This window comes from Podarcis melisellensis (assembly GCF_964234715.1).
Source record: "Podarcis melisellensis genome assembly, chromosome: 8".
Taxonomy (NCBI): Eukaryota; Metazoa; Chordata; class Lepidosauria; order Squamata; family Lacertidae; genus Podarcis; species Podarcis melisellensis.
In genome coordinates this window covers 85,285,954-85,312,098 of record NC_138540.1, presented here as the reverse complement: position 1 = coordinate 85,312,098, position 26,145 = coordinate 85,285,954, and the positions used below count along the sequence as shown (strand labels likewise).

The following is a 26,145-nucleotide window of genomic DNA, read 5'->3' as shown; positions in this document are numbered from 1 at the left end:
TAGGGGGCTGAGAAACAGGAGAGGTTGTCGGGTCTGCAGCTCTCCAGAAAAAAAATTGTTGACAGCCCAGAACATACATCTGGCTTGGGTTGGGTGGGGGTGGGGTGGGGAGGGCACAATTTTATTTTATTTTATTTATTATTATTCCTCCAATATATGCACCAACAACAGACTGCAGCTCTGCAATAAGGTTTGAAACTGGAAGTATGTATTTGAAATGTGAACTGTATAACCTTCCTTGCCTGATGGAGGGAGGGGGGGTGGAAATCTCTGTATATTTGTCGTAAAAGGGAATTAGCCGTTTGCATACATTTTCCTTCAAATATGTGGTTATAAATGGGGGGGGGGATTTGATTCATACAGTGGGGGGCTGCAAGATGTGCGTGTTAATTCCTGGCTGCAGGGGAGGGGGAGAATAGATTAGGATTTATTTTCTACCCCCCCACTAGAATAATTTTTTTGCTTACGCGAAGGCCAGAGAGAGATGTGTTTGCATCAAATTTATTTCATGGCATGCTGTGTGTATTTGTGTGTTGGGGCGAGAGGAGAGCATATAATTTTTTTCTCACCCCCCCCTTTCATAATAATGGTGTTGTTTTTTCTCTAAATTTGTCCTTAATCCAACTGGACGTGTTTAGGATTTGTTTTTTTAAAAAAACCCACAAAACTTTGTATGGAATATATTCACATTTCCCCCCCACCTTCCTTTTGGAAAACAAAAAAGGGGGGCTATGAGAACATTGTGGGAAAGAAGGGGGGATGTGTTGCGCTGGAAAATGGGGGATTTGCACTGGTTTTGTGCATTTTTCGTGAAAGGGGGATTGTGTATGCTTCAGGTTTTTCAAAAAAAAGTCAGTTAAGAAAAATGCACAAATAAATAGACAATCCCTCTGTTTTTTTCTTCATTTCTTCCCCTTGCCACATAAAAAAACCGAGGAATACATCTCTCTACTTTGCCTCAACATCTTTGATCTTGTAATACTTAATGTCGTTTTCCATGGCAACGCATTGTGATGTCACCTGTATGTTGAAAACACTGTGTGTGTGTGTGTGTGTGTGAGAGAGAGAGAGAGAGAGAGAGGTATATATATACATTATATTATATGCAGTGAGGATCTGATATTCCTGTCTTTGACTTTCGTTGCAATGACATCCCCCCCCCAAATTTTTTTGGATAGAAAATATACCTTTTGCCTTATCCTGGACAGCTCTGCTACAGATTCTTAGTGATAGAAGTGGGGGAATTGGGGGGGGGATTTTCCTATATGACACAGTGTGGATCTTGGGTTATTTATTCCCTTCACCTTTCTTATCTCCCCCCCCCCCCTTCGATCTACAATGCAAACCCCTCTTTTGTGCCATTAAAGGCGGAAACACGATATGGAGTGTGGAAGGGAAGAATCGAGGTGTTGCTTTCTCACCCGTCTATTTTCCTGCGCCCAAATTTCCATCATTTTTGTCCCCCGCAATAAAAAGTTGGTAGGTTTTGCACCGGCAAAGGATGGGCTTTCTCTTGCAGTGAAGCATTTTGCAGAAGAAAAAAAATAAGGTTTTGTGTTTCTTTCTCCCTGCAAGAAATGTTTAGAGCCATCAGGGTACCGGGATGGAAGGTTTCTCAAGTCGGTTTTGAACGCAGGTTTGGAATACGGCTTAATGGTCGGAGTCAGGTTGGGAACTGGAGGCGAATTCAGTATTGAGTCCTGGTGTCGTTGTCTAGTTTTGGGAAGAGCTTGTGTTGGCGTCAGGATTCTTGGAGGAATTCTACACAACTGGATTCCGAGTCGGATCTTTTGCCGCAAGGGACATTCTGCCATTCCTTGTGATTGGGCCTAGGGGTGTCTTAGAATTCCTGGCCCCTTTGCCGACTGATCGTTCCCAAATTCCCAAGATTCTTTGCAGGGGAGCCATGATGGTTAAAATGGTACAGAACTGGCCCTGTGTTTGCAATGTAGACATGACCTTAGCTTTTGCAATGCTGACTCATTGCGTAACCTTGGCTGGTCCTCCCTTCGCATTTCCCTGGACTGTGCAACATTTGGTCGATCCATTGGTTAGAGGGGGGGAAAATGATTAAAATTATTTGGTTCGTTATTTAAAAAAAAAATTCCTGGTTTAATTGGGCCTCATATTAGTTTTTTTAAAAAAACAAAAACAAAAAACTGAACACATGCAGCTCGATGCAACATGGATGGCATAGGAAAAACATGGAGGGAACATAAAGCCCGTTTTCTCTGAGTCACGCGAGAGGGAATGCCTGTTCTAAGATGGTGTCTGCACAGACATGGAAAGAACATGACTTATCTAAAAGCAGCACATGCCTTAAAAACAAAACAAATACCTGATCTGTTTTATTTGCATGCAGGTTCACGCAGCTTCCATTCACTGATTGCACGAGTTTAATCCATTAATCAGTAAAGGTTTGCTTCCATCAGGCAGCAACCCTGCCTTTTCCCCACCTGTGAAATGGGTACGATGGCGAAGCGATCGCAGCCCCAGTGACACAGGATAAAATGAGTTCCAATTTGCAGGGCACGTAAACCCTCCTTTTAAAAGCCTCTCCTCCGGCAGGGAGAAAGGTGCTTTGAAACCTGGAGTTGTCTTTTCTAAAATGCTGCCCTCCTCTCTCTCTCCCCTTTTCCTTTTTAACAAGAGGTGCAGTTCGAGATTTGTATCCGTGAACTTCCTTGCGGGCCTAGTTCTTTGACGACTGAAGCCCACTGGGGACTCGTCTTGTATGTGGTCAAGAAAACACCCCGTAAGCCAGCGAATGTTGTAGGGGAGCCATGGAATAAGCTAGAGAACATGAGCCTCCCAATATGGCTTGACTTTTAATTTCCATCGTCTCTGACAATGGACCGCGTTGCCTGCGGCCGAGGGCAACTGCAATCCGACTCTTCATGACCCCCTGGACCAGAGCACGCCAGGCCCTCCTGTCTTCCACTGCCTCCCGCAGTTTGGTCAAACTCATGCTGGTCGCTTCGAGAATGCTGTCTGACCATCTCGTCCTCTGTCGTCCCCTTCTCCTTCTGCCCTCCATCTTTCCTAACATCAGGGTCTTTTCCAGGGAGTCTTCTCTTCTCATGAGGTGGCCAAAGTCTTGGAGCCTCAGCTTCACGATCTGTCCTTCCAGTGAGCACTCAGGGCTGATTTCCTTCAGAATGGAGAGGTTTGATCTTCTTGCAGTCCATGGGACTCTCAAGAGTCTCCTCCAGCACCACAACTCAAAAGCATCAATTCTTCAGCGATCAGCAATAGACTTGTAGGGTAGTCCAGTCCCCTGCAATGCGGCCCCAACGTGGGGCTCAAACCCATGATCCTAAGGTTCAGAGTCTCCTGCTACTTGCCACAGTCGCTGTGTCCTTCTAACATCAGAGGCAGAATGCCTCTGAATCCCAGTTGCTGGGAATCATCAAATTATGGGGTTCGAAGGGACCCACGAGTCATCTACTCCATCCCTCTGCAATGTAGGAATCTCAGGTAAGGCATCCCTGACAGGTGGCCACCGAACCTCTGCTTAGAAACCTCCATGGAAGGAGAGTCCACAGCCTCTTGTGGGAGTCTGTTCCACCGTCTTCACAGCTCTTATTCCCTTATTCCAGCGCCATTTCCCGCTGCTTCCCGCTGCTATCTCAGATTGTTAGATATCCCGTAGACTGTCCCCGGGACAGGTGATGCTGCTGATCCCTTATTTTCAAATCTGAAAGTTGACAGCTGTGGTTCCTACCCACCAGAGCAGGAGAATACAAGCTTGCTCCCTCTTCCATGTTGACAGCCTTTGAGATATTTGAAGGCAGCTATCCTGTCTCCTGTGGGACGCGGGTGGCACTGTGGGTTAAACCACAGAGCCTAGGACTTGCCGATCAGAAGGGCGGCGGTTCGAATCCCCGCGACGGGGTGAGCTCCCGTTGCTCGGTCCCTGCTCCTGTCAACCTGGCAGTTCGAAAGAACATCAAAGTAGATAAATAGGTACCATTCTGGTGGGAAGGTAAACGGCGTTTCCATTCGCTGCTCTGGTTCGCCAAAAGCGGCTTAGTCATGCTGGCCACATGACCCGGAAGCTGTACGCCGGCTCCCTCGGCCAATAATGCGAGATGAGCGCCGCAACCCCAGAGTCGGCCATGACTGGACCTAATGGTCAGGGGTCCCTTTACCTTTACCTATCCTGTCTCCTCTCAGTCTCCTCTTTTCCAGGCTCAGTATACCCAGCTCCTTCAACCATTCCTCATCAGGCTTGGCTTCTAGACCCTTGATCACCTTGGTTGCCTTCCTCTGCACACGTTCACAGGTAGGAAGGATGGTCTCGCACTCAGCCCTTCCTTCCGGGCTTCCCATTGGGGCATCTGGTTGGCCGCTGTGAGAACAGGACACTGGGATATAAGTGCCTCTGGCCTCATCCAGCAGGGCTCGTCTTAGGTTCTTAATAATAACAACAGTAACAATAACAAATTTTATTTATACCCTGCCCTCCCCAGCCAAGACCGGGCTCAGGGCGGCTAACAACCAATAATAAAAACAAGTTGGTTGAAATACAACTTAAAAAACAAGATTAAAACACAACATTAAAACATTAAGATGCAGCCTCTTCACAGGAGGAGAAAGGAAAAAAGAAAGAGGGGGGGGGAATCAAGTTGATTCCAAGCCAAAGGCCAGGGTGAACAACTCTGTCTTACAGGCCCTGCGGAAAGAAATCAGATCCTGCAGGGCCCTGGTCTCATGAGGCAGAGCGTTCCACCAGGCCGGGGCCAGTGTTGAAAAGGCCCTGGCTCTGGTTGAGGCTAATCTGACATCCTTAGGGCACCTCTAGGGTGTTTATGGACCTTAAGGTCCTCCATGGGGCATACCAGGAGAGGCGGTCCCATAGGTACGAGGTACTTAAGAGTCTAATCCAATAGTAGCCAACCTGGTGCCTTTCACATGTTGCGGGACTACAACTCCCACCATCCATCTCCGCTTTCTACGCTGCCTGGGGTCGATGGGTAATTGTCACCGGACGATATCCGGAGGCTGGTTACCCCTGGCCTGGGAGCAGAGGCAACCCTACTCTGGAGCACGCCCTTAAAAAGAGACCCTGCGGGATCCAGACCACAGGTCCATCTGCTGCAATCCTCCATCTGCGTTCTGTCTCCAGCATCGGGTCTTAAGAGCTACACTGGCTCAAAGCACACGGAGTCCCAGGTGGGCACTTCCGGTGTCATCAAAAACATGTGGAGCCAGAGCCAATGGCAGGGCAGCGGGGTAGCTCAGTCGGTAAGAGACTCTTAATCTCAGGGTCCTGGGTTTGAGCCCCATGTTGGGCAAAGGGTTCCTGCATGACTTTTCTGAATGCCCCCCAAATGCAACATGAGGACTAGAACCCTGCGGAAGCCATTGTGGCAAGAACATCCCACCCGCTTCTCAGCTCTGAGGTCAGGAGAACCTAAGGCGGTGGATGTCCTGTGTGAGTGCCTTAGGCGGTTGGAGGATGGATGGTGGCTAACAGATTGAGGTTAAATCCTGACAAGAGAGAAGTACTGTTTTGGGGGGGGCAGGGTGGGTGTGGGGGACTCCCTGGTCCTGAATGAGATAACTGTGCTCCTGAAGGACCAGGTGTGCAGCCTGGGAGTCATTTTGGACTCGTGGAGGTCAATTCTGTGTCCAGGGCAGCTGTTTACCAGCTCCACCTGGTACGCAGGATGAGACCCTACCTGCCCACGGACTGTCTCGCCAGAGTGGTGCATGCTCTACTTATCTCCCGCTTGGACTACTGCAATGCGCTCTACGTGGGGCTACCTTTGAAGGTGACCCGGAAACTGCAACTAATCCAGAATGTGGCAGCTAGACTGGTGACTGGGAGCAGCCGCCGAGACCACATAACACCGGTCCTACAAGACCTACATTGGCTCCAAGCATGTTTCCGAGCACAATTCAAAGTGTTGGCGCTGACCTTTAAAGCCCTAAATGGCCCCGGTCCAATATATCTGAAGGAGCGTCTCCAGCCCCATCGTTCTGCCTGGACTCTGAGGTCCAACACTGAGGGCCTTCTGGCGGTTTCCTCCCTACAAGAAGTGAGGTTACAGGGAACCAGACAGAGGGCCTTCTCGGTACTGGCGCCCGCCCTGTGGAACACCCTCCCATCAGATGTCAAGGAAATAAGCAGCTATCCTATTTTTTAAAGACATCTGAAGGCAGCCCTGTTTAGGGAAGTTTTTAATATTTATTGCTGTCTTGTTTTTAACACTCGATTGGGAGCCGCCCAGAGTGGCTGGGGAAACTCAGCCAGATGGGTGGGATAGAAATAATAAAATATTATTAAGAACGTAGGAAGGGCCCAGCAGGATCAGGCCAGTGGCCTCACCAGGGGGGCGTCCTGTTCTCACAGTGGCCAACCTATTACCTGTGGGGAAACCCACAAGTGGGTTTAGAGCGCAAAAACACTCTCCCCCCACCTGCGGTTTCCAGACACTGGTATTCTGAAGCATCTCTGCCTCCGACTCAGTCGGTGGAACTCGGGGTCGTGGGTTTGAGTCCCCACGTTGGGCAAAAGATTCCCGCATTGCAGGGGGTTGGACTAGATTGCACTTGAGCCCCCTTCCAACTCTACAATTCTGCTGTCCTTAAGCCATTGTGGCTAGTAGCCTTTGATAGCCCTGTCCTCCCCAAATTTGCCTAATACTCTTTTAAAGGGCGGCTGAGCCACAGAGATGTACCGTATTTTTTGATCTATAAGACTCACTTTTCCCCTCCTAAAAAGTAAGGGGAAATGTGTGTGCGTCTTATGGAGCGAATGCAGGCTGCGCAGCTATCCCAGAAGCCAGAACAGCAAGAGGGATCGCTGCTTTCACTGCGCAGCGATCCCTCTTGCTGTTCTGGCTTCTGAGATTCAGAATATTTTTTTCCTTGTTTTCCTCCTCCAAAAACTAGGTGCGTCTCGTGGTCTGGTGCGTCTTATAGAGCGAAAAATACGGTGATTTCCGGAGGGGGTATGGGTGAGGTGCTTGATGTGGCAACAGTTTGCGGACTCCCCAAGAAAGGGGCAGGTGACGACGGCCTGTCACAGAGTCTGTCGGTTCGCAGTTCAACTGGGTAAGCATTGTACACAGCACTAACAAAAACAACAGCTTGTGAATCCTGGGTTTTGCAGCTCAACGTGGTGTATATACATACACCCCTTGTGGTTTTCATAGTCAGTCTCTCCCCTTTAGGACTGTAATTGTGTGTGTGTGAGAGAGATTTATTTTATCTTATCTTAGCACAAGGCATCCTTGCTAAGCTACAGTTGTTGGCCTTCTTTAGAGGCTGTCATGATGCTCAAAACTGTGCGGTGTTGCGTAGGTACAACTCAGCCTCTGCACCTCGAGGCGGCTAAATCAGAAAGCTGTTGGGTATTGGTTTTTAAATCACAAAACCTTCTCTGGTGTCTCATGTACCTTTGCTCCCTAAAATTGACTCCGGCACAGAAACTGCTTCCTGGAACGTCCTGTGACGCTTCAGAAATATATAAAGGTTTGAGAATGAAGGATGGATCTGGTCGAAATTGCTTGCCCAAAAAAAACCCACACATCCGCCTTGGCTGCTCAGGTTTCGGGGGAGTTCCGGTTTGGATTTCCTGAACCACAAACCGTGGAGCCAATCCCCCCAAAAAAACCCTCCGCAGAAAATATATTGGAGTCAGTGTGCAGTGACACCCCTAATCTTGCATCTGGAATAAATTGGTTATATTATTATCTGGAACTGGAAGGTTGACAGATTTCGGGGGTGGGGTGGAATTGTGGAGAAATGACAAATATCTGTTGCGGTGGGTCAAATGCGATGAGTGGTTTAGGTTGTGTGTTTGTGGAAGGTGCATCATCTCCGCCCCCCCAAAAAAGCTCTCAAAAGCCTCAGTACACCTCCCTGTTTACCTTGTGCCCGTAAAAATATGCATACTATATATGCATTTTTTTGCATTTTGTGTCATTCTTTGACAGAAACTAGCCTCGCTTCCTTTCCTTTCCGACGTCTTTGTCAAGCGCTCATGAGGGCTAGCACCTTGTTTCTTAATTTAAAAAAACAAAAATTCCTAGCTCTGAGAACTAAGATGCTCAGCGTCCAGCAGAAGCTGCTACTCTTTTGCTATAGAGGCCGCATCCTGTTCTTCCCAGGGAGAACTTGCAAGCCAGGCGATTCAGCCGGCTACACCCTTAAGCCTTCCTGCCAGGCCTCTTAACAGAAGTCTGCTCCTTGCTGCCGTTACACTGAAGCAGAAGGAAGGCTGCAAGTTGCCTCCTCGTCCCTCCTTCGCGTTCTGCCTCTTAATGCATTGTTCCTTGGTATCGCTGCCTGCAGCAGGCTTCGTGATCTGTGCAGGGGTGTATTTTAAATCTGTTTACCATACATGCAAGCTTCCTCTTCCAGTAAGCTGGGCTGTTCTTTTCATCAGAGAGAGAGAGGGAGAATGAATATGTGGCACCCCTTTAAAAATGTGGCTAAATATACTTTAGTGCACAGAAATTAGTGGGGGAGAAGAGGGAGAATTTCAAATCTGTGCAAGAAAATTGTTTCGCAGGTTGTGATGAGCGGGAGGGGGGCGAAGATGTCAGAAAGAGGAAAGTGCGAGGGGAGATTTTTGGCTGTGCAGGGGGCACCTTGCCTTTAAAAAATAAAAAAGAGAAATCAAAAATTAATTTAAAAGAGGGCTTGGGGGGTGGAGAAGCCTTAGCAAGGCACCTGGCCAGACAGCAAGCTTTGGTAACCACCGTATTTTTCGCTTCATAAGACGCACCAGACCACAAGACGCACCTAGTTTTTGGAGGAGGAAAACAAGGAAAAAAATATTCTGAATCTCAGAAGCCAGAACAGCAAGAGGGATCGCTGCGCAGTGAAAGCAGCAATCCCTCTTGCTGTTCTGGCTTCTGGGATAGCTGCGCAGCCTGCATTCGCTCCATAAGACGCACACACATTTCCCCTTACTTTTTAGGAGGGGAAAAGTGAGTCTTATAGAGCAGAAGATACGGTACTTTGTGTAGTGAACATGGAGTGTGTGTTTGTGTTAAAAAGGGGCAACTTCGGCTGATTATTTGAGGGAAGGGAATCTGTAAATTGAAAGCCACACATATATGGTTACTGAGGGTGTATGTCCATTCGAAAGCATTGCTGTAATGGAAAATGTCGTCCCCTCGCCCCTTTAGCTGGCCTTTCCTTCTAACGGCGTGCAGTTTTCTTCTGTTTATCAAACTGTACATTTTCTCTCTCTCTCTCCCGTTTCCTTCAGTATTTCGAAAAGGGCATTTCTGTCGAGGTTCGGGTGGTACGTGGCTGCCTTTGATCGACTAAAATTGGGGTGATTCATCCATGGGTGGTTCCAGGTTTTGATTCGCGTGATGGTGGCAGGTTAGGGCTTTATGGGGGGGCGGTGGAACCTGCCAGCCCCCCCCCCCGCTTTGGAACTAATTTGTCGGCTGGTGCAGAATCACTCCCAAACTGCTCTTGCGCAGTTTTTTTGCTAGGATTTTGCGCAGTTTTTTTGCCAGGATTTTGGAACTGATTTGTCGGGATTTTGCCAGGATTTTGCGCAGTTTTTTTGCCAGGATTTTGGAACTGATTTGTCGGCTGGTGCAGAATCACTCCCAAACTGCTCTTGCACAGTTTTTTTGCCAGGATTTTGCCACGCTTGCTGCCTGGGGTCTGCAGATGATGCTTTTCAGAGAAATATTTATTCTCGGCCTCCCAAGCAGTTGAGGGCCACTTCTGCAAGGCGGCTGACTTTTCCGACGTGGAATAAATCTGAACGCAGCCGTTTCCCGACTGCACATTTTGCCGTCTGCAAGTGGCACATGCTTTAAACCCAGGATGGAGGCTGGTTTAGGAGCACTGCTGTGCGGAGCCAGCCCGCGACATTCTTGAGGACTAGCCTCTTAGGACTGGATTCTCGTCTGGATTATAGACCTCCTCGATGTTGCTTTTTGATCCATGGACATCCCGTTGCGGAAGCCGTACACCAGGCTTAAATTGGTTGAAAGGTTGTTTGAAGTGGCCTTGCAGAGCTGGACCAAAACACCATCAAACCCAGTGTTCTGCTTCCGGCGGTGGTCAGCCAGATATTCCTGGGGCCATTATTTTCTAGAAGTCCCTGATACTCTTCCAGTCTTCGGTTTTGGGAGAAATTCCATTCTCAGATGGATGTTCCTGGGGAGCTGAAGCAAGCCATAGATGTTTCACCCCAGTGTGCTGTCTCCAGTGTTTTGTTGCTGTCGTCCGTGAGCCAAGGAGGATGTCAAAATGGCCCTGCTTGGGGAGCAGTTTTGCTCTGGGCTCTGATCCTCATCAGTAGCAATCACATATGGGCAAGAGACTCAGTTTTTGTTGTGCAGAAGCAGTTAGAATGTTTTGAAGGTGGCCCAAGGGGGTGGTGTTAACAAGCAGAGGACCAGGTATTGGGGCTGACAGAGACCCACTTTAATCCTCTTGCTAAGGGACCAGGCCAGAGGCAGCAGCTTTTTAAAGGGTACACTAATAAAAGGGTACACTAAAGGGTACAATAATAAATTATTATTATTATGTGTGACAGTATTTTAATATATTTTTGGAAGCCGCCCAGAGTGGCTGGGGAAGCCCAGCCAGATGGGCGGGGTATAAATAATAAAATATTATTATTATTCCACTGGTGGCTCCTTGTGTTACCTGTTCACTGCAGGCCTGGAAGCTGCAGTGACCCTGTTCGGCCACCTGCAGGGGTGGCGCTGCAGAGCAACCGAGGTAAAGCTGCGGAGAAATCAAGTACAGCTGTACCTCGGGTTACAAACACTTCAGGTTACAGACGCTTCAGGTTACAGATTCCGCTAACCCAGAAATAGTACCTCGGGTTAAGAACTTTGCTTCAGGATGAGAACAGAAATCGCGTGGCGGCAGTGGGAGGCCCCATTAGCTAACGCGGTGCTTCAGGTTAAGAACAGTTTCAGGTTAAGAACGGACCTCCAGAACGAATTAAGTACATAACCAGAGGTACCACTGTACCAGAGTCCTTGGGCACTGTGCCATCGCGTTGCTGGCAGGTAGATGCTTTGCAAAACGACGGCCGCTTCGCCAGCCCTAGATACAAACCGAGCGGCATCCTAATCAAGGGCCTGATCCACCACCAGGTAGCCCTTCCAAGCAGGATCCTTTGAGACGAGTGGGAGCTGCACAAGAGCACCGCCACGCCATAAGTTGGCAACCTGTGCTCCGGCTGGGCTGGACGGGCCTTGGCATGTGTCCATGCTTGTGTATCTATTTTTAGTGCACACGCTTTGGAACTCCCTGCCGATGGACACCTGGCACGCTTCTTCACTGCAGCATTTCTTCCTGCCTGCGAAAAACATTTCTGTTTACGCAGACACGGGTGGCGCTGTGGTCTAAACCACAGAGCCTAGGGCTTGCCTATCAGAAGGTCGGCGGTTCAAATCCCCGCAACAGGGTGAGCTCTCGTTGCTCAGTCCCTGCTCCTGCTAACCTAGCAGTTCGAAAGCACGTCAAGGTGCAAGTAGATAAATAGGTACCGCTCCAGTGGGAAGGTAAATGGCGTTTCCGTTCGCTGCTCTGGTTCGCCAGAAGCGGCTTAGTCCTGCTGGCCACATGACCCGGAAGCTGTACGCCGGCTCCCTCAGCCAATAAAGCGAGATGAGCGCCGCAACCCCAGAGTCAGCCATGAGTGGACCTAATGGTCAGGGGTCCCTTTACCTTTACCCAGTCACATAGGTCTTTTCACCTGGTCTTTAACTCACTGCTGAATTATATTCTTTTCTGGGATGTTTTAAATAGAATGTTTTAACTGTTTCAATGAATAATGTTGATGTTCATCATGCATATAGTCATCATCCCTGCTGCCTGGGGCTGTCTGGGAGTTGGGATTCCATCAAGATCTGGGGTGGCCACATGTCTCCTTTTCTGGATTTGCAAAAAAAAAATCACAATTTTTTGCGGGGGGGGGGCAGCTTTTTTGGGGTAGTGTGACTGTAGGGAGCAATGCACGTTGAATTTTTCAGCTTTCAAATTCTCAAAGGCGGGGGGGGGGCATGCTGAAAAGTTGCAACGTGACTTGGGAATTCAAAAGATCGTTTGGTGAAATGAATACGATTTGCTTTTGCCTGGCAAGTCAAAAATGTGCGCAAAGTTGCACAGAGATCGTTAAGACGCGATTGCCAAGTGCTTGCAATTCTGTTATATCATGTCGTTATGTAGCATTACCTGGCATTTTTCAGAGGGTGAAATTAAAACGCTTTGCTTTTCCGAAAGCACCTTATATGCTTCTTCACCAGACGCGGATTTTCCAAGCAAAATGTTGTCCAGTCACAAAATAGAGGAGGGATTTGAATTCCTCACACCCCAAAGCATATTTTTAAGACCCTTAAAAAAATTAAGACCCCCCCCCCGAAAGGACATACCCTACGGTAGGAAGGCCAATACCTCAACACTGACTAGATTACTTCTGGGTTTTGCCACTCGCGCATGCGCAGACGCTCAAAATGACGTCATGCGCAGTAGCGCGAATTGCGACCCGTGCATGCGCAGGCACGGGTTTCATTCTGCTCATGATGCGAACGGGGCTCCGGAATGGATCCCGTTCGCATCCAGAGGTACCACTGTATTTTAAATTGTTTTTTTCCCCCTATTATGTTTTTACTGTGATTTTACTGGTGTTACCTGCCCTGAGCCTGGCGCTGGCTGGGGAGGGCGGGGTATTAAAAATTGGTTTGTTTGTTTGTTTGTTTGTTTATTATTACAGTGGTACCTCGGTTTAAGTACTTAATTTGTTCCGGAGGTCCGTTCTTAACCTGAAACTGTTCTTAACCTGAAGCACCACTTTATCTAATGGGGCCTCCTGCTGCCGCTGCACGATTTCTGTTCTTATCTTGAAGCAAAGTTCTTAACCTGAAGCACTATTTCTGGGTTAGCGGAGTCTGTAACCTGAAGCGTATGTAACCTGAAGCGTATGTAACCTGAGGTACCACTGTATTATTATTATTATTATTATTATTATTATTATTATTATTATTATATGCTTTTACAAAACAATGTGCTGTTCTCCACATAAGGTGGGGAAAGGCAAACAAGAGATGAACGGCACTCATGGTTGGATTACTGCAATGCGCTCTCTGTGGGGCTGCCCTTGGGGTCTGTCCGGAGGCTTCAGGTGGTGCAGAACACAGTGTTTAGGTTGCTGGGGGGGGCAAACCGCCTCCGGCATATAACATCTTGCACATGTTGTTACTAACATGTGAGTCCCTGTGCAATTCGGAACCAAATCACTGTATTTTTTGCTCTATAAGATGCACAGTCCTAGAGGGGACTCTATGAAACCAGCAAGGGGTGTATATACACCGCACTGAAACCCAGGATTGGATTCATAAGCTGTTATGTACAACGCTTACCCAGTTGAACTGCGAACCGACAGACTCTGTGACAGGCCGTCGTCACCTGCCCCTTTCTTGGGGAGTCCACAAACTGTTGCCACATCAAGCACCTCACCCACACCCCCTCTGGAAATTACCGTATTTTTCACTCTATAAGATGTACCAGACCACAAGACGCACCTAGTTTTTGGAGGAGGAAAACAAGAAAAAAATATTCTGTATCTCAGAAGCCAGAACAGCAAGAGGGATCGCTGCGCAGTGAAAGCAGCAATCCCTCTTGCTGTTCTGGCTTCTGGGACAGCTGCGCAGCCTGCATTCGCTCCATAAGACGCACACACATTTCCCCTTACTTTTTAGGAAGGAAAAAGTGAGTCTTATAGAGCAAAAAATATGGTACCCTGTATCAGCCAGCAGATATCTGCTGTCTGCAGCACAGTCTTTGCGGCAAGTCCCAAAGAACTCAATAACTCGGAGCAGGGCTTTTAGTGTGGCTGCCCCTGCCCTGTGGAATACCATCCCTGTTGAGGAGAAACGGCAGACGTCCGTTGCCTGCTCTTCCTGGAAGCAGGCAAAGACGTTTGCTTCCCCACAGCTGGATAAACAGTTCTTGACCGTTTCTAAGGGCTTCAGTCCCGCCGTCAATGTTATTTGTTTGTTTCTGTGTTTCGAACTGTTTTTAATTATTTTGCCGTGAGACAGACGGTGGTTCAGAAAGCGATCAATAAGTCAGTGTTAAAAATAATAATTACGTATCTTTAGGTGCCGGGAAAAAGCTTTTTCTTTTTTCCCATCAGGACTTTTGCTTTTAATTATCTGTGGCCTTTTGCTGGAAGTGGGGTGTTTCAATCTACTTTTTAATAAACAGAATTCTCTTTTAGATTAGGTTTTTTTAAAAAGATGCTGGGTTTAACGTATGTTGGTGTTCGTTTAAAATATTGTAAGTCGTTTTGAGTTGCCATGGCAAAAAAAAAATATGCGACAATTAAATTGCATAAATCATAATGGTGCCACATTTTTAAAGACCCTTGCAAAAACCCCGCACGCACCTGCGTTCAAAGTGTTGAATGCCACATCTTCTGGGCATGAACAGGTGTACATTTCAACCACTGTGCAAGCCTTGTGCAAGGAGATGAGGACGAACGCTGAATAAACAGTCGTCTGACGGTTTGCCTGCCTACAGGAACTGTCAGTGCTCTGCATCTGCCTGCCTCCTTTATTTATGCTATTGCACATGTTCAACTGGTTTCCCACCCTCGTATCTCTCCCTTTTTTATTTATTTTGCTTACACTCTCTTATGAAGGACGTCTCTGGATGTGCTGCGCAAGTGACTGCACCCAGAGGCCTCGTTGCACAAGATCGAAACCAGCGTCCTCCGCCTCCTTTTTCTCCCAGTCAAGGAGACATCTCACCACCCCACCCCCAACCTGCCCCACCCCCAAGCAATTTAATGATTAACTTTGCGAACCAGGTACCGAAAAAACATTTGCTTGCTATAAGAATCAGATTAGATCAGAGTTTGCATAACGCTCGGCAGCTGAGGCTGCTGTTCCAGTGACTGTGATGCGGGCACATCTAAAGCCAGCTGCCTTTTGCTAACATTCGGCCAAGACACAAGCGCGGCACCTGCTTGGCATGTAGAACGTCCCAGGTTCAAGCCCTGCCTTCTCCAGATACGTTTTTTTTAAAAAGAGGTCATAAAAGATGGGTTAGACCATGGGTCAGCAACCTTTTTCAGCCGTGGGCCAGTCCACCGTCCCTCAAACATGGGGTGGGCCGAACTGTATTTTTTTTTGGGGGGGTGAATGAATTCCTATGCCCCACAAATAACCCAGAGATGCATTTTAAATAAAAGCACACATTCTTCTTGTTGTTGTTGTTTAGTCGTTTAGTTGTGTCCGACTCTTTGTGACCCCCTGGATCAGAGCACGCCAGGCCCTCCTGTCTTCCACTGCCTCCCGCAGTTTGGTCAAACTCATGTTTGTAGCTTCAAGAACGCTGTCCAACCATCTCGTCCTCTGTTGTCCCCTTCTCCTTGTTTTTACTGATAATGTCCTTGTTTCGCTCCTTTTGGTAAACCGCTTTGTGGAATGAATAAATGCTCCTTCCAGGGAGTTTGTTGTGGTGATTAGACCCACAATACAGGTGAAAGGTAGAGTAGCAGAAAGTCTGGAAGGATGCGCAAGAACTTATGTTGATTAACTGCCCGATGATAAGATCATTTTGGTGCGAGGTGAGGATATTTAGAGCAAGAGCAAATAAAAAGAAATTGTTATTTAGGGGAACTAAATTTAATTATAAATTATATTCCGGAAACGTGGGAGATTTCAAGGGGTCAAAATGGATGTACCATGCTATATTAGAAGCAAAAAAAACTTGTCTTGATGAATTGGAAGAGCCATTGAGCACATAGATTGATAATATGGACAGATTAGCTACATACGAACAAATTGCATGTCAACGCAAAATAAGAATGGATAAATATGAAGAAATCTGGAATAAATATTTAAGCGATAAGGTGGATATTGGTGGGAAGTAGAGGGAGGAGAGAGAGGTGGGAAGATATTGTTAAAAAAGGTGTAGTCATAGGTATATCAGTGTATTCAAATCTGAATTGTCAGATTGTGTTATTGTTATTATAGTTTTTGTTGTATGTGTCTTTTGCGGTTGATGTTTGTATCAAAAAAATGATTAAACAATTTTTTATAAAAAAGAATATATACCTGGGGTGAGGATTTGAGCCAGGCCGTGGAATTTCCCCATCCCTGATCTCTGGCTGTGGGGACCAGCCGTCAACCAGAGCGGATGACCTGAGAGGTGCACAATGGCTGAACAGAAGCTGAGCTTTGTTGTTGTTTAGTCGTTTAGTTGTGTCCGCTTCTTCGTGACCCCTGGACCAGAGCATGCCAGGCACTTCTGTCTTCCACTGCCTCCCGCAGTTTGGTCAAACTCATGCTGGTAGCTTCGACAACACTGTCCAACCATCTCGTCCTCTATCGTCCCCTTCTCCTTGTGCCCTCCATCTTTCCCAACATCAGGGTCTTCTCCAGGGAGTCTTCTCTTCTCATGAGGTGGCCAAAGTCTTGGAGCCTCAGCTTCACGATCTGTCCTTCCAGTGAGCACTCAGGGCTGATTTCTTTCAGAATGGAGAGGTTTGATCTTCTTGCAGTCCATGGGACTCTCAGGAGTCTCTTCCAGCACCAGAATTCAAAAGCATTAATTCTTTGGCGATCAGCCTTCTTTATGGTCCAGCTCTCACTTCCATACATCACTACTGGGAAAACCATAGCTTTAACTATACGGACCTTTGTTGGCAAGGTGGTGTCTCTGCTTTTTAAGATGCTGTGTAGTTTTGTCATTGCTTTTCTCAGAAGCTGAGCTACGAAGTGCCTAATGCAAATTCTGCCTTGCCTTCAGCACACTTCTTGGCCTGATTCTGTGCATCAACGCGGGCCAAACTCTCATCCTCAGGGTTCCTCCTCACGACATGCAGCTTGGAGGGGAATAATTCTGACCTACATTACAGGGCCGTTCTCACGGTTGCAACTGTTTACTTCAGGCATTTTGAATCATCTAAAACAGGGTCAGTCAACTTTTTCAGCAGGGGGCCGGTCCACTGTCCCTTAGACCTTGCGGGGGGCCGGACTATATTTTTTTTGGAGGGGGGGAACGAACGAATTCCTATGCCCCACAAATAACCCAGAGATGCATTTTTAATAAAAGCACACATTCTGCTCATGTAAAAACACCAGGCAGGCCCCACAAATAACCCACAGATGTGGGATCCGCTCCTTTCTCCTGGGCCGTGTTCAGAAAGTGGTGGGGGGGGGATGAGTGTTCGGACTCCTGGCCGCTCACTTGTGGGGTGCCTCAGGGTTCTGTCTTCTCCCCCATGCTTTTCAACTTCTACATGCAGCCGCTGGGAGAGATCATCAGGAGGTTTGGGCTGGGTGTTCATCAATATGCGGCTGATACCCAGCTCTACCTCTCTTTTAAATCAGAACCAGTGAAGGCGGTGAAGGTCCTGTGTGAGTGTCTGGAGGCAGTTGGAGGATGGATGGCGGCTAACAGATTGAGGTTGAATCCTGACAAGACAGAAGTACTGTTTTTGGGGCACAGGAGGCGGGCAGGTGTGGAGGATTCCCTGGTCCTGAATGGGGTAACTGTGCCCCTGAAGGACCAGGTGCGCAGCCTGGGAGTCATTTTGGACTCACAGCTGTCCATGGAGGCGAAGGTCAATTCTGTGTCCAGGGCAGCTGTTTACCAGCTCCATCTGGTACGCAGGATGAGACCCTCCCGCCGAGACCATATAACACCGGTCTTGAAAGACCTACATTGGCCCAGTGTTGGTGCTGACCTTTAAAGCCCTAAAGGCCTTGGCCCAGTATACCTGAAGGAGCATCTCCACCCCCATCATTCTGCCCGGACGCTGAGGTCCAGCACCAAGGGCCTTCTGGCGGTTCCCTCATTGTGAGAAGCAAAGCTACAGGGTACCAGGCAGAGGGCCTTCTCGGTAGTGGCGCCCGCCCTGTGGAACGCCCTTCCAGCAGATGTCAAAGCGATAAACAACTACCTGACATTCAGAAGACATCTTAAGGCAGCCCTGTTCAGGGAAGCTTTTAATGTGTGATATTTTACTGTATTTTTGGTTTCTATGGAAGCCGCCCAGAGTGGCTGGGGAGGCCCAGCCAGATGGGCGGGGTATAAATAATAAATAATTATAATTATTATTATTATTATTATTATTATTATTATTATTATTATTATTATTATTATTTATTATTAAAATAAAAGGACACATTCTACCTGTGTAAAAATATGCTGATTCCTGGACTGCCTGCAGGCCGGATCCGGCCCCCAGGCCTTAGTTTGCCTACCCCTGATCTAAAAACATGACACTGTCTTTTGATTATTATTAAAGATTTTATTGATTTACAAGAGTGTGTGCAATGTCTCTCTCTCGTATTTTTTTCCCCCATGTAACATTTTTACAAATCAGTTTCATTTGTTGAAGGGAAGATAATTCAGGGTGAGAGACGGGAAGAAGAAAGGTTTATCTCACTGGGGAGAGCAGTTTCCGTGTGGGAAAAGCTATACATTTAAAGCGGACTCTGCATTCCCCTTTCTTTTGCTGTTTCTGTTTGTATTTAGATTAGTTTCTTTCATTATGCTTATTGCATTCCATTGCATTATGAAAAAGCTTTAATGCAATCTTATGAAATCATCAGCAACATCACACCTTTTTGCCCTGGCTTTTGGCACTTGAAAGGGTATATTTTTCAGATTCAGGTGCTGAAACCTTCCAACATTTTGACTTCACCTCCCAAAGGGGCCTCTTCCTGAGACAGATGGATGTCAACCAACCAACCTTACAGGGCGGATTTGATTTAAATCAAAGGATTTTAATCACAATTTAAATCACTAGTCGGTAAGACTTGATTTAAATCTTTTTCCTTTTTTTTACAGAAAGACACATTTTTGCTGGTATAATCTTCATATTTACAACCAGATGAAGGTTTCATTTTTAGAATAACAAATTTTCAGAGTAGTTTTTACAGTTATCTCAAAAATTACTGATTTGGCTATACGATTAGAAATACATAGACAGATAATTATGAAATTATGGTGAGGTTAATAATAAGTTAACTGTTAATAATAAGTTAACTTTTCTGCTGTACTTTATTGGAAGGAGAAAAGTAATCATTCCCTTAATAACAATTTAAACAGTTTATTTAACTAAAACAGTAACATTATAGCATATGTATCCATGGTTGTTAACTGAGGTGGTTAAACAATTTTTATTTTTAAAAAAACTTGGACTGAGTTTTAGCACACATGAAAAACATAAAACAAATCCTTATTTCCTGATGAATAGCTGTTGGACTATAATGTAACTTAAATAGAAAAGTATCTTTAGATTTTTTTCCTCCAAAAGCATTTTACATATTTTAAAAATCCAATGTAAATTTTAAAAATCCTATTTAAAAAAAATAAAATGATTTTTTAATTTAAAAAAAACCTTTTATTTTAATCCACCCTGCCTTATTTCTGGAGTTGCACACTTTAAAATATTGCATTGTGATGTTGTGTTGCATGCAATGTTGTGTTGCAATGTTGCCACGTACCCTGGGACCTTAGAGTGAAGGGCAGGTAATAGATATCATCCATCTTTCTCGGGAGACAGGGAAGTGTGCACATTTGGGGGTGAAGTCAAACCGTTGGAGAGTTACAGCACCTGCTGTGGCTGTAGAGACCGATACAGGAGAGACATGTTTTGTGTCAGCTGGGGCAGAGGAAGGCGTTCGGTTGTGCTGCTGCAGATGCACCTGGGCATTCCTTCTCTCTGCCCTCCTCCTAGGAGCATAGCTGTCAACCGTCCCTTATTTGGCGGGAAACTCCCTTATCCCAGCGCTGTGTCCCGCTGCTGTCCCTTATTGATGATGCCCCTTAAATTTCCCGGGTTTCAAAGGAAGCAGCTCCTCTCCCTCCCTCCCTGCTGGCCAGGGAGGAGGGAGGCTCCAACTATGTTGCTTGGCTGCGTTGCTCACCCAATAAGGAGTCTAAGAACGACTGGGGGATGGAGCTTGCATGCCTTGTGCCAGTCAAATCGGCCGCGTTGCTTGGGGACTCGCCTTTGCTCAGCGCTTCCCAGCAGAGAGGTGACGGTGGTTTTCCTTGCTGCATCCCCTTTGCCGGGTTGCTGTGCTGTGGGAACCACCGCTTGAGGCTTCGTTTGGCTGCTGGCTGGGCTTTCTGCCTTTGGCTCGGAGGGGCTCAGAAGTCGAACATACATGTGCTGGGAAAATCCCTTATTTTGGCTGCTGAGCCCTTATTTTCGAGGCTGCTGGTCCCTTATTTTCATATCTGTAAGTTGACAGCTATGCCTAGGAGTCCTTAAACAACAACAACAAATAGTAATAAATTGGTTTGTGTGTGAGAGAAAGAGCGGAGGACTGTTTTCTCCCATGGCACCAGAATAGCCCATGAATAAACAAATTAACAAAATGATGTTCATGTGGAAGTAAAGGATAAGGCGGTCCAATTACACCAAAGGAAACCTAGAAGTCCTGTTTACTTAACAATTTGACGAAGTAAGAACTTTGGAAAGATGCTGTCCAAAATGACACTCACGTATTTACAAACCGCAGGGACCAAAGGGAAAAAAAAGATTAAAAATAAAAACACAGAGAATTTATGAAAATATAGGTTTCCTATTTTCACAGGAGGGAACCATGTTTTGTCAGATACTGTATTTTTCGCTCTATTAGACTCACCAGAAGATTGGATGCACCTAGTTTTTAGGGGAGGAAAACAAGAAATAAGAAGCCTCCTGAGCTAAGAGGGAGCGCTCCTCCCTTTTCACTCAGGAGGCTTTGCAGCGCTACCCCTGAAGCCAGGAGAGCAAGCGGGATCGGTGCGCACTGATCCCACTTGCCCTCCTGGCTTCAGCGAAAGCAAGCCTACTGGCTTTCCTCCTGCAAGAGCGCGGCTCTTGGGGGCTTTGGTGGGAGGTCGGGGAAGGGACAGAGCCACACGCTCTGTCCCTTCCGCCACCTCCCACAAAAGCCAAGGGATAGCTGCGCGAAGCCTCCGCAGGGCAGCGGGATGAAGGCTCCCCACTCCTCTGCAGAGACTTCATCCCGTGGCTAAGCCAGAAGCTAGAACAGCCAGTGGGATCCTGATCACTGTCCTGGCTTCTTTAGCCCCTGGCAGCCAGTGGCGTAGCGTGGGTTATCAGCACCCGGGGCAAGGCAAGTAATTTGCGCCCCCTAACCCATGGATTTGCGCCCCCTAACCCGTGGATTTCCCTAACCACCAGATGTTGCGCCCGGTGCGGCCGGCCCCCCCTGCACCCCCCACGCTACGCCACTGCTGGCAGCCTCTCCCAGGCAAGGGGAGCCTTCATCGCCTGCCTGGGAGAGACTGCGCACAGCTAAGGCTCCCCCAAGAGCCGTGCTCCATTTAAAGAGCGCACGCCGTGTGTGTGCGGTTCTTGGGGGCTTTTCCCAAGGAGGGAGAAGGGCAGCCCCTCTCCCTCCTGAGGGAAAAGCCCCCAAGAGCCGCACACACGCTCCACGCGGCTCTTTAAAGTGAGCGCTGAGCAGAGCCTCCCGCCTGCATTCGCTCCATAAGACGCACACACATTTCCCCATAATTTTTAGGAGGGGGAAAGTGCGTCTTATCGAGGGAAAAATATGGTAGTTTTCTTCTCATCGCAAAATATTGGAAGACACAAGATTTACCCACGCTGGAAGAATGGCAGATGAAGATGATCGACTACATGGGACTGGCAGAAATGACCGGCAGAATCCGGGACCAGGGAAAAGAGTCGGTGGAAGAGGACTGGAGGAAATTTAAAGACTATTTACAGAAATACTGTATTGTAAAATTAATGAATGTTAGAATGATGTTGGATTGGAATTAAGTGGTTACCAGCTGTAATGCAAAGGTTGAGTAATAAGCTAAGATAATTTATATTAAGTTATAATAAGAATTTGCTGAAATAAGATTTGATTTGGAATATAAAAGGGGGAGGTGAGAGGAGGTCCAAGACATAAGATAACGGAAATAAGTGATGGGAATTATATTTGTTATGTTTTGTTTTGTTTTAAATTGTTTTTTTGATATTTTTGTATTTTTCTTTTTTGTGTATTATCTGTTTCTTTTTTTGTGGCATTTATGTCTGTATTAAATTGGAAACCCTAATAAATATTTATATAAAAAGAAAAGAAAAATATGGTAGTTTTCAAAACGGCCCCGTTCTTGTTTAACCTCGTCTCCAGAGTGGTTCCTTCTGAATTCTTCTATCTCTTTGCCCTCCTTCCTTCCCCAGTTACATGGTTCGGGTGCGGGCTGTGGTGATGACCCGAGACGACTCAAGCGGGGGTTGGGTGCCCATGGGCGGCGGCGGCCTGAGCCACGTCACCATCTGCAAAGTCCGGCGCCCAGAGGAAGGGCGGCGTCGCCAGTACCTGATCAGCGGGGAGCGCCTGCGGGACCAAACGGTGAGGTCGACAGGGGTTTTATTCGGGGAGAAGAGGGGGTTTGCGACGTGCAGCTGGCGGGAAGGGAAAGAGGAGGTTGCAAACAGAAGAGCCCACCATTGAAATAAATTCAGCAAAAGGGCTTGGGTGTAACCTTCGATGCCTCCCTTTCCATGGAGGCGTAGGTTGCAGACACAGTGTTATGTACTGAGTTCAATAGGATCCAAAAAGCAGCAGTCTGATTAGTCCTAGAACAATAGGATCCAGAATGCAGCAGTCTGATTAGTCCTAGAACAATAGGATCCAGAATGCAGCAGTCTGATTGGTCCTAGAATAATAGGATCCAAAATACAGCAGTCTGATTAGTCCTAGAACAATAGGATCCAGAATGCAGCAGTCTGATTGGTCCTAGAATAATAGGAGCCAAGATACAGCAGTCTGATTGGTCCTAGAACAATAGGATCCAGAATGCAGCAGTCTGATTGGTCCTAGAACAATGAAGCAGTCTGATTGGTCCGCAGGAGTCACCCAATCCAGCTCCAGGTGGAAGTGAATCCACAACCTGATTGGCCTACAGGAGAATCCCGGAATTAGCCAATCACGTGGGGCCCATTGTGTAAATAATGTATATAAAGCAGATATTTTGGGGGAGCTTCCATTCCTCCTCACCGCTATGAGCTGAATAAAGAGCATGAAATCCACTCTCGACTCAGAGTATACTTCATACAGCAAAGGTGGCATTTTTCCACCTCCACCGTATTAAGCAGTTGGTTCCTTCCCTTTCTCTCCCTGATCCGGCCACAGTGATCCATGCAACAGTCACCTCCAAGCTTGATTATTGTAACTCGCTCTATGCGGGGCTGCCCTTGAAGCTGACCCAGAAACTTCAGCGGGTGCAGAATGTAGCCCATGGACCTCAGGTTGCTGAGCCCTGCTCTACAGCATATACAGAAAGCTCCTTTTTGACTGTTGAGCCCACTGTTGGTCTCGTCTACCTTTGGATCGCCCTCCCATCAGATGTCAAGGAAATAAACAACTATTGGACTTTTAGAAGACATCTGAAGGCAGCCCAGTTTTTAATGTTTGATGTTTTGTCGTGTTTTTAATATTCTGTTGGGAGTCGCCCAGAGTGGCTGGGGAAACCCAGCCAGATGGACGGGGTATATTATTATTATTATTATTATTATTATTATTATTATTATTACTATTATTATCATCTGCCAGAGTCTGTCTTCGCATGCAGGGAAGTCCCTAACTCACTGAGGCTTTGAGACCCATTGGCTACCCTCAGCTGGTTTAGCCTCCCTGTTGAAGATGTTCCCAGGGTGTGACCGCTGTCACAGGTTGACAGCTTCTAGGAGCCACAGGTGAGAGCTGAGTGCAGGGTAGGGACCAAAGTACCCCAGAAGGAGCACGGCGTGTCCCCCCCCCCTCAGAGGTACTACTCTTCCTCTTAACACCCCCTACACCCCTCTGGCAATAGTAGCTCTGTGAAACCATCCCACCCGCTGGAAGGGGCTGCACAAAGCCAAAGGCCTGGCAAAAACTAAACGCTTTTTTGTCCCCTCAAGATCTGGCACCAGGCGAGCCTTCCCAGGGAGAGCATTCCACAAGTGAGGTGCCACCACTAAAAAGGCCTGCTGTCGTGTCGTCGCCTTCAGAACCTCCAGCGGACGTGGCACACAGTGTAGGGCCTTTGATGGCAGTTGCGGGTTGCGAGGTCCTGCTATCTTTGTTTGGAGAGGATCTTTCGCTTACAGGGTCACAGCCTCCCAGTCCAAGGGGCAGGGCAGATGCAGATTTGGGGTGAATCCAGCCCTTTCTCCCCTCTCTCCCAGCCTTTGACCTCGGGTGGCGGCTGTTTCCCCTTAACCCCCTTCTTTCCCTACGGCAGACCATCTTGGAGTGTGCTCTGAAGAGGGACCTTGTCTACAACAAGGTGAACCCCATTTTCCACCACTGGAAAGTCGGAGACAAGAAGTTTGGCCTCACTTTCCAGAGCCCTGCCGACGCCGTGGCCTTCGAGAGAGGGGTGCAAGCTGCCCTGGAGGAGATTGCTGAAGGTGAGGGGGCAGCATGGTGGGCGGGCAAGGTGACTTGCAGAGTCAGGGGCATGCTTGCCAGGTTTTTCACACTATGCACTCGCCCCGTGCTTTTCAATATCTACATGCAGCCGCTGGGAGAGATCATCAGGGGGTTTGGGCTGGGTGTTCATCAATATGCAGATGATACCCAGCTCTACCTCTCTTTCAAATCAGAACCAGTGAAGGCGGTGAAGGTTCTGTGTGAGTGTCTGGAGGCGGTTGGAGGATGGATGGTGGCTAATGGAATATATATATATATATATATATATTACAGAAAGACTCATTCTTGCTGGTATAATCTTAATATTTACAACCAGATGAAGGTTTCATTTTTAAAATAACAAATTTTCAGAGTAGTTTTTACGGTTATATCAAACATTACTGATTTGACTATACAATTAGAAATACATAGGTAATTATGAAGTTATTGTGAGGTTTAATAAGTTAACTGTTTATATTTGGAAAACCTTTCTGCTGTACTATATTGGAAGGAGACACATAATCATTTCCTTAATAACAATTTATTTAACTAAAACAATAACATTATAGCATATGTGTCCATGTTTGTTAACTGATGTGGTTAAACAATTTAAAAAACAACAACAAACTTAAGCACACATGGAAAACTTAAAACAAAATATATAAAAGGATGTCACATAGAGGAGGGAGAAAGGTTGTTTTCTGCTGCTCCAGAGAAGCGGACACGGAGCAATGGATCCAAACTACAAGAAAGAAGATTCCACCTAAACATTAGGAAGAACTTCCTGACAGTAAGAGCTGTTCGACAGTGGAATTTGCTGCCCAGGAGTGTGGTGGAGTCTCCTTCTTTGGAGGTCTTTAAGCAGAGGCTTGGCAACCATATGTCAGGAGTGCTCTGATGGTGTTTCCTGCTTGGCAGGGGGTTGGACTCGATGGCCCTTGTGGTCTCTTCCAACTCTATGATTCTATGATTCTAAATGATTATTTCCTGATGAATAGCCTTTGGACTATAATGTAACTTAAACAGAAAACTATCTTTAGAAAGATTTTCTTCCCTCCAAAAGCATTTTATTTTAAAAATCCAATTTAAATAAAAAAACATTTGATTTTTTTGATTATTATTTTCTAAATCATTCATTTTTTATCCATCCTGCCCAAGAGTGCATGGTACTATGTCCAGCCTAGCTGAAGCTTTGCTGTTTAAAATGGGGGGGGGGGGTTGTGTTTTTTTTTGTTGCCGTAACTTTCTCCCCCTCTGTTTTCATTCTCTCAGGTTCCCTCTCGCCTTCCTCTACCTCCTCCTCCCAGGACGACGCCGACAGGGCAGATGAAGCTCTTGCCGTAAGCAGTTTCCTGACATTTCACGTGCGGCGCCTCTGAGTGTGTGCAGAGCGTCTTACTCCCTTGGCAGGAATCATACAATCACAGAATTGTTGAGTTGGAAGGGACCCTGAGGGTCAGCTAGTCCAACCCCGGGCAATGCAGGGATCTTTCGCCCAACCTGGGGCTCGAACACACGAGCCTGAGCTTCCAGGTCATGTGACCAGCATGACTAAGCCGCTTCTGGCGAACCAGAGCAGCGCACGGAAACACCGTTTACCTTCCTGCCAGAGCGGTACCTAGTTATCTACTTGCACTTTGATGTGCTTTTGAACTGCTAGGTTGGCAGGAGCAGGGACCGAGCAACGGGAGCTCACCCCATCGCGGGGATTCGAACCGCCAACCTTCTGATTGGCGGTTTAACCCAATCTGTA

General features: G+C 47.1%; 2 protein-coding genes across 7 annotated transcripts in view; both read left to right on the top strand.

Annotated features, from left to right (window-relative positions):
* The window catches only part of FAM98C (family with sequence similarity 98 member C), a 263,283-nt gene that overhangs the window by 191,092 nt on the left and 46,046 nt on the right, over nucleotides 1–26,145 (top strand). The gene's annotated exons all lie outside the window — the stretch shown is intronic.
* The window catches only part of SPRED3 (sprouty related EVH1 domain containing 3), a 32,245-nt gene that overhangs the window by 1,477 nt on the left and 4,623 nt on the right, over nucleotides 1–26,145 (top strand). For 2 of the 4 annotated variants that reach the window (XM_081922238.1, XM_081922239.1), the window contains exons 2-4: nucleotides 22,178–22,349; nucleotides 24,223–24,391; nucleotides 25,665–25,732. In XM_081922238.1, coding sequence (XP_081778364.1) covers nucleotides 22,182–22,349; nucleotides 24,223–24,391; nucleotides 25,665–25,732 — 405 coding nt within the window. In that variant the 5' untranslated portion in view covers nucleotides 22,178–22,181. Of the gene's footprint in view, nucleotides 1–113; nucleotides 205–22,177; nucleotides 22,350–24,222; nucleotides 24,392–25,664; nucleotides 25,733–26,145 lie in introns of those variants that run through there. The other 2 variants (XM_081922241.1, XM_081922240.1) reach the window with 2 other exon arrangements.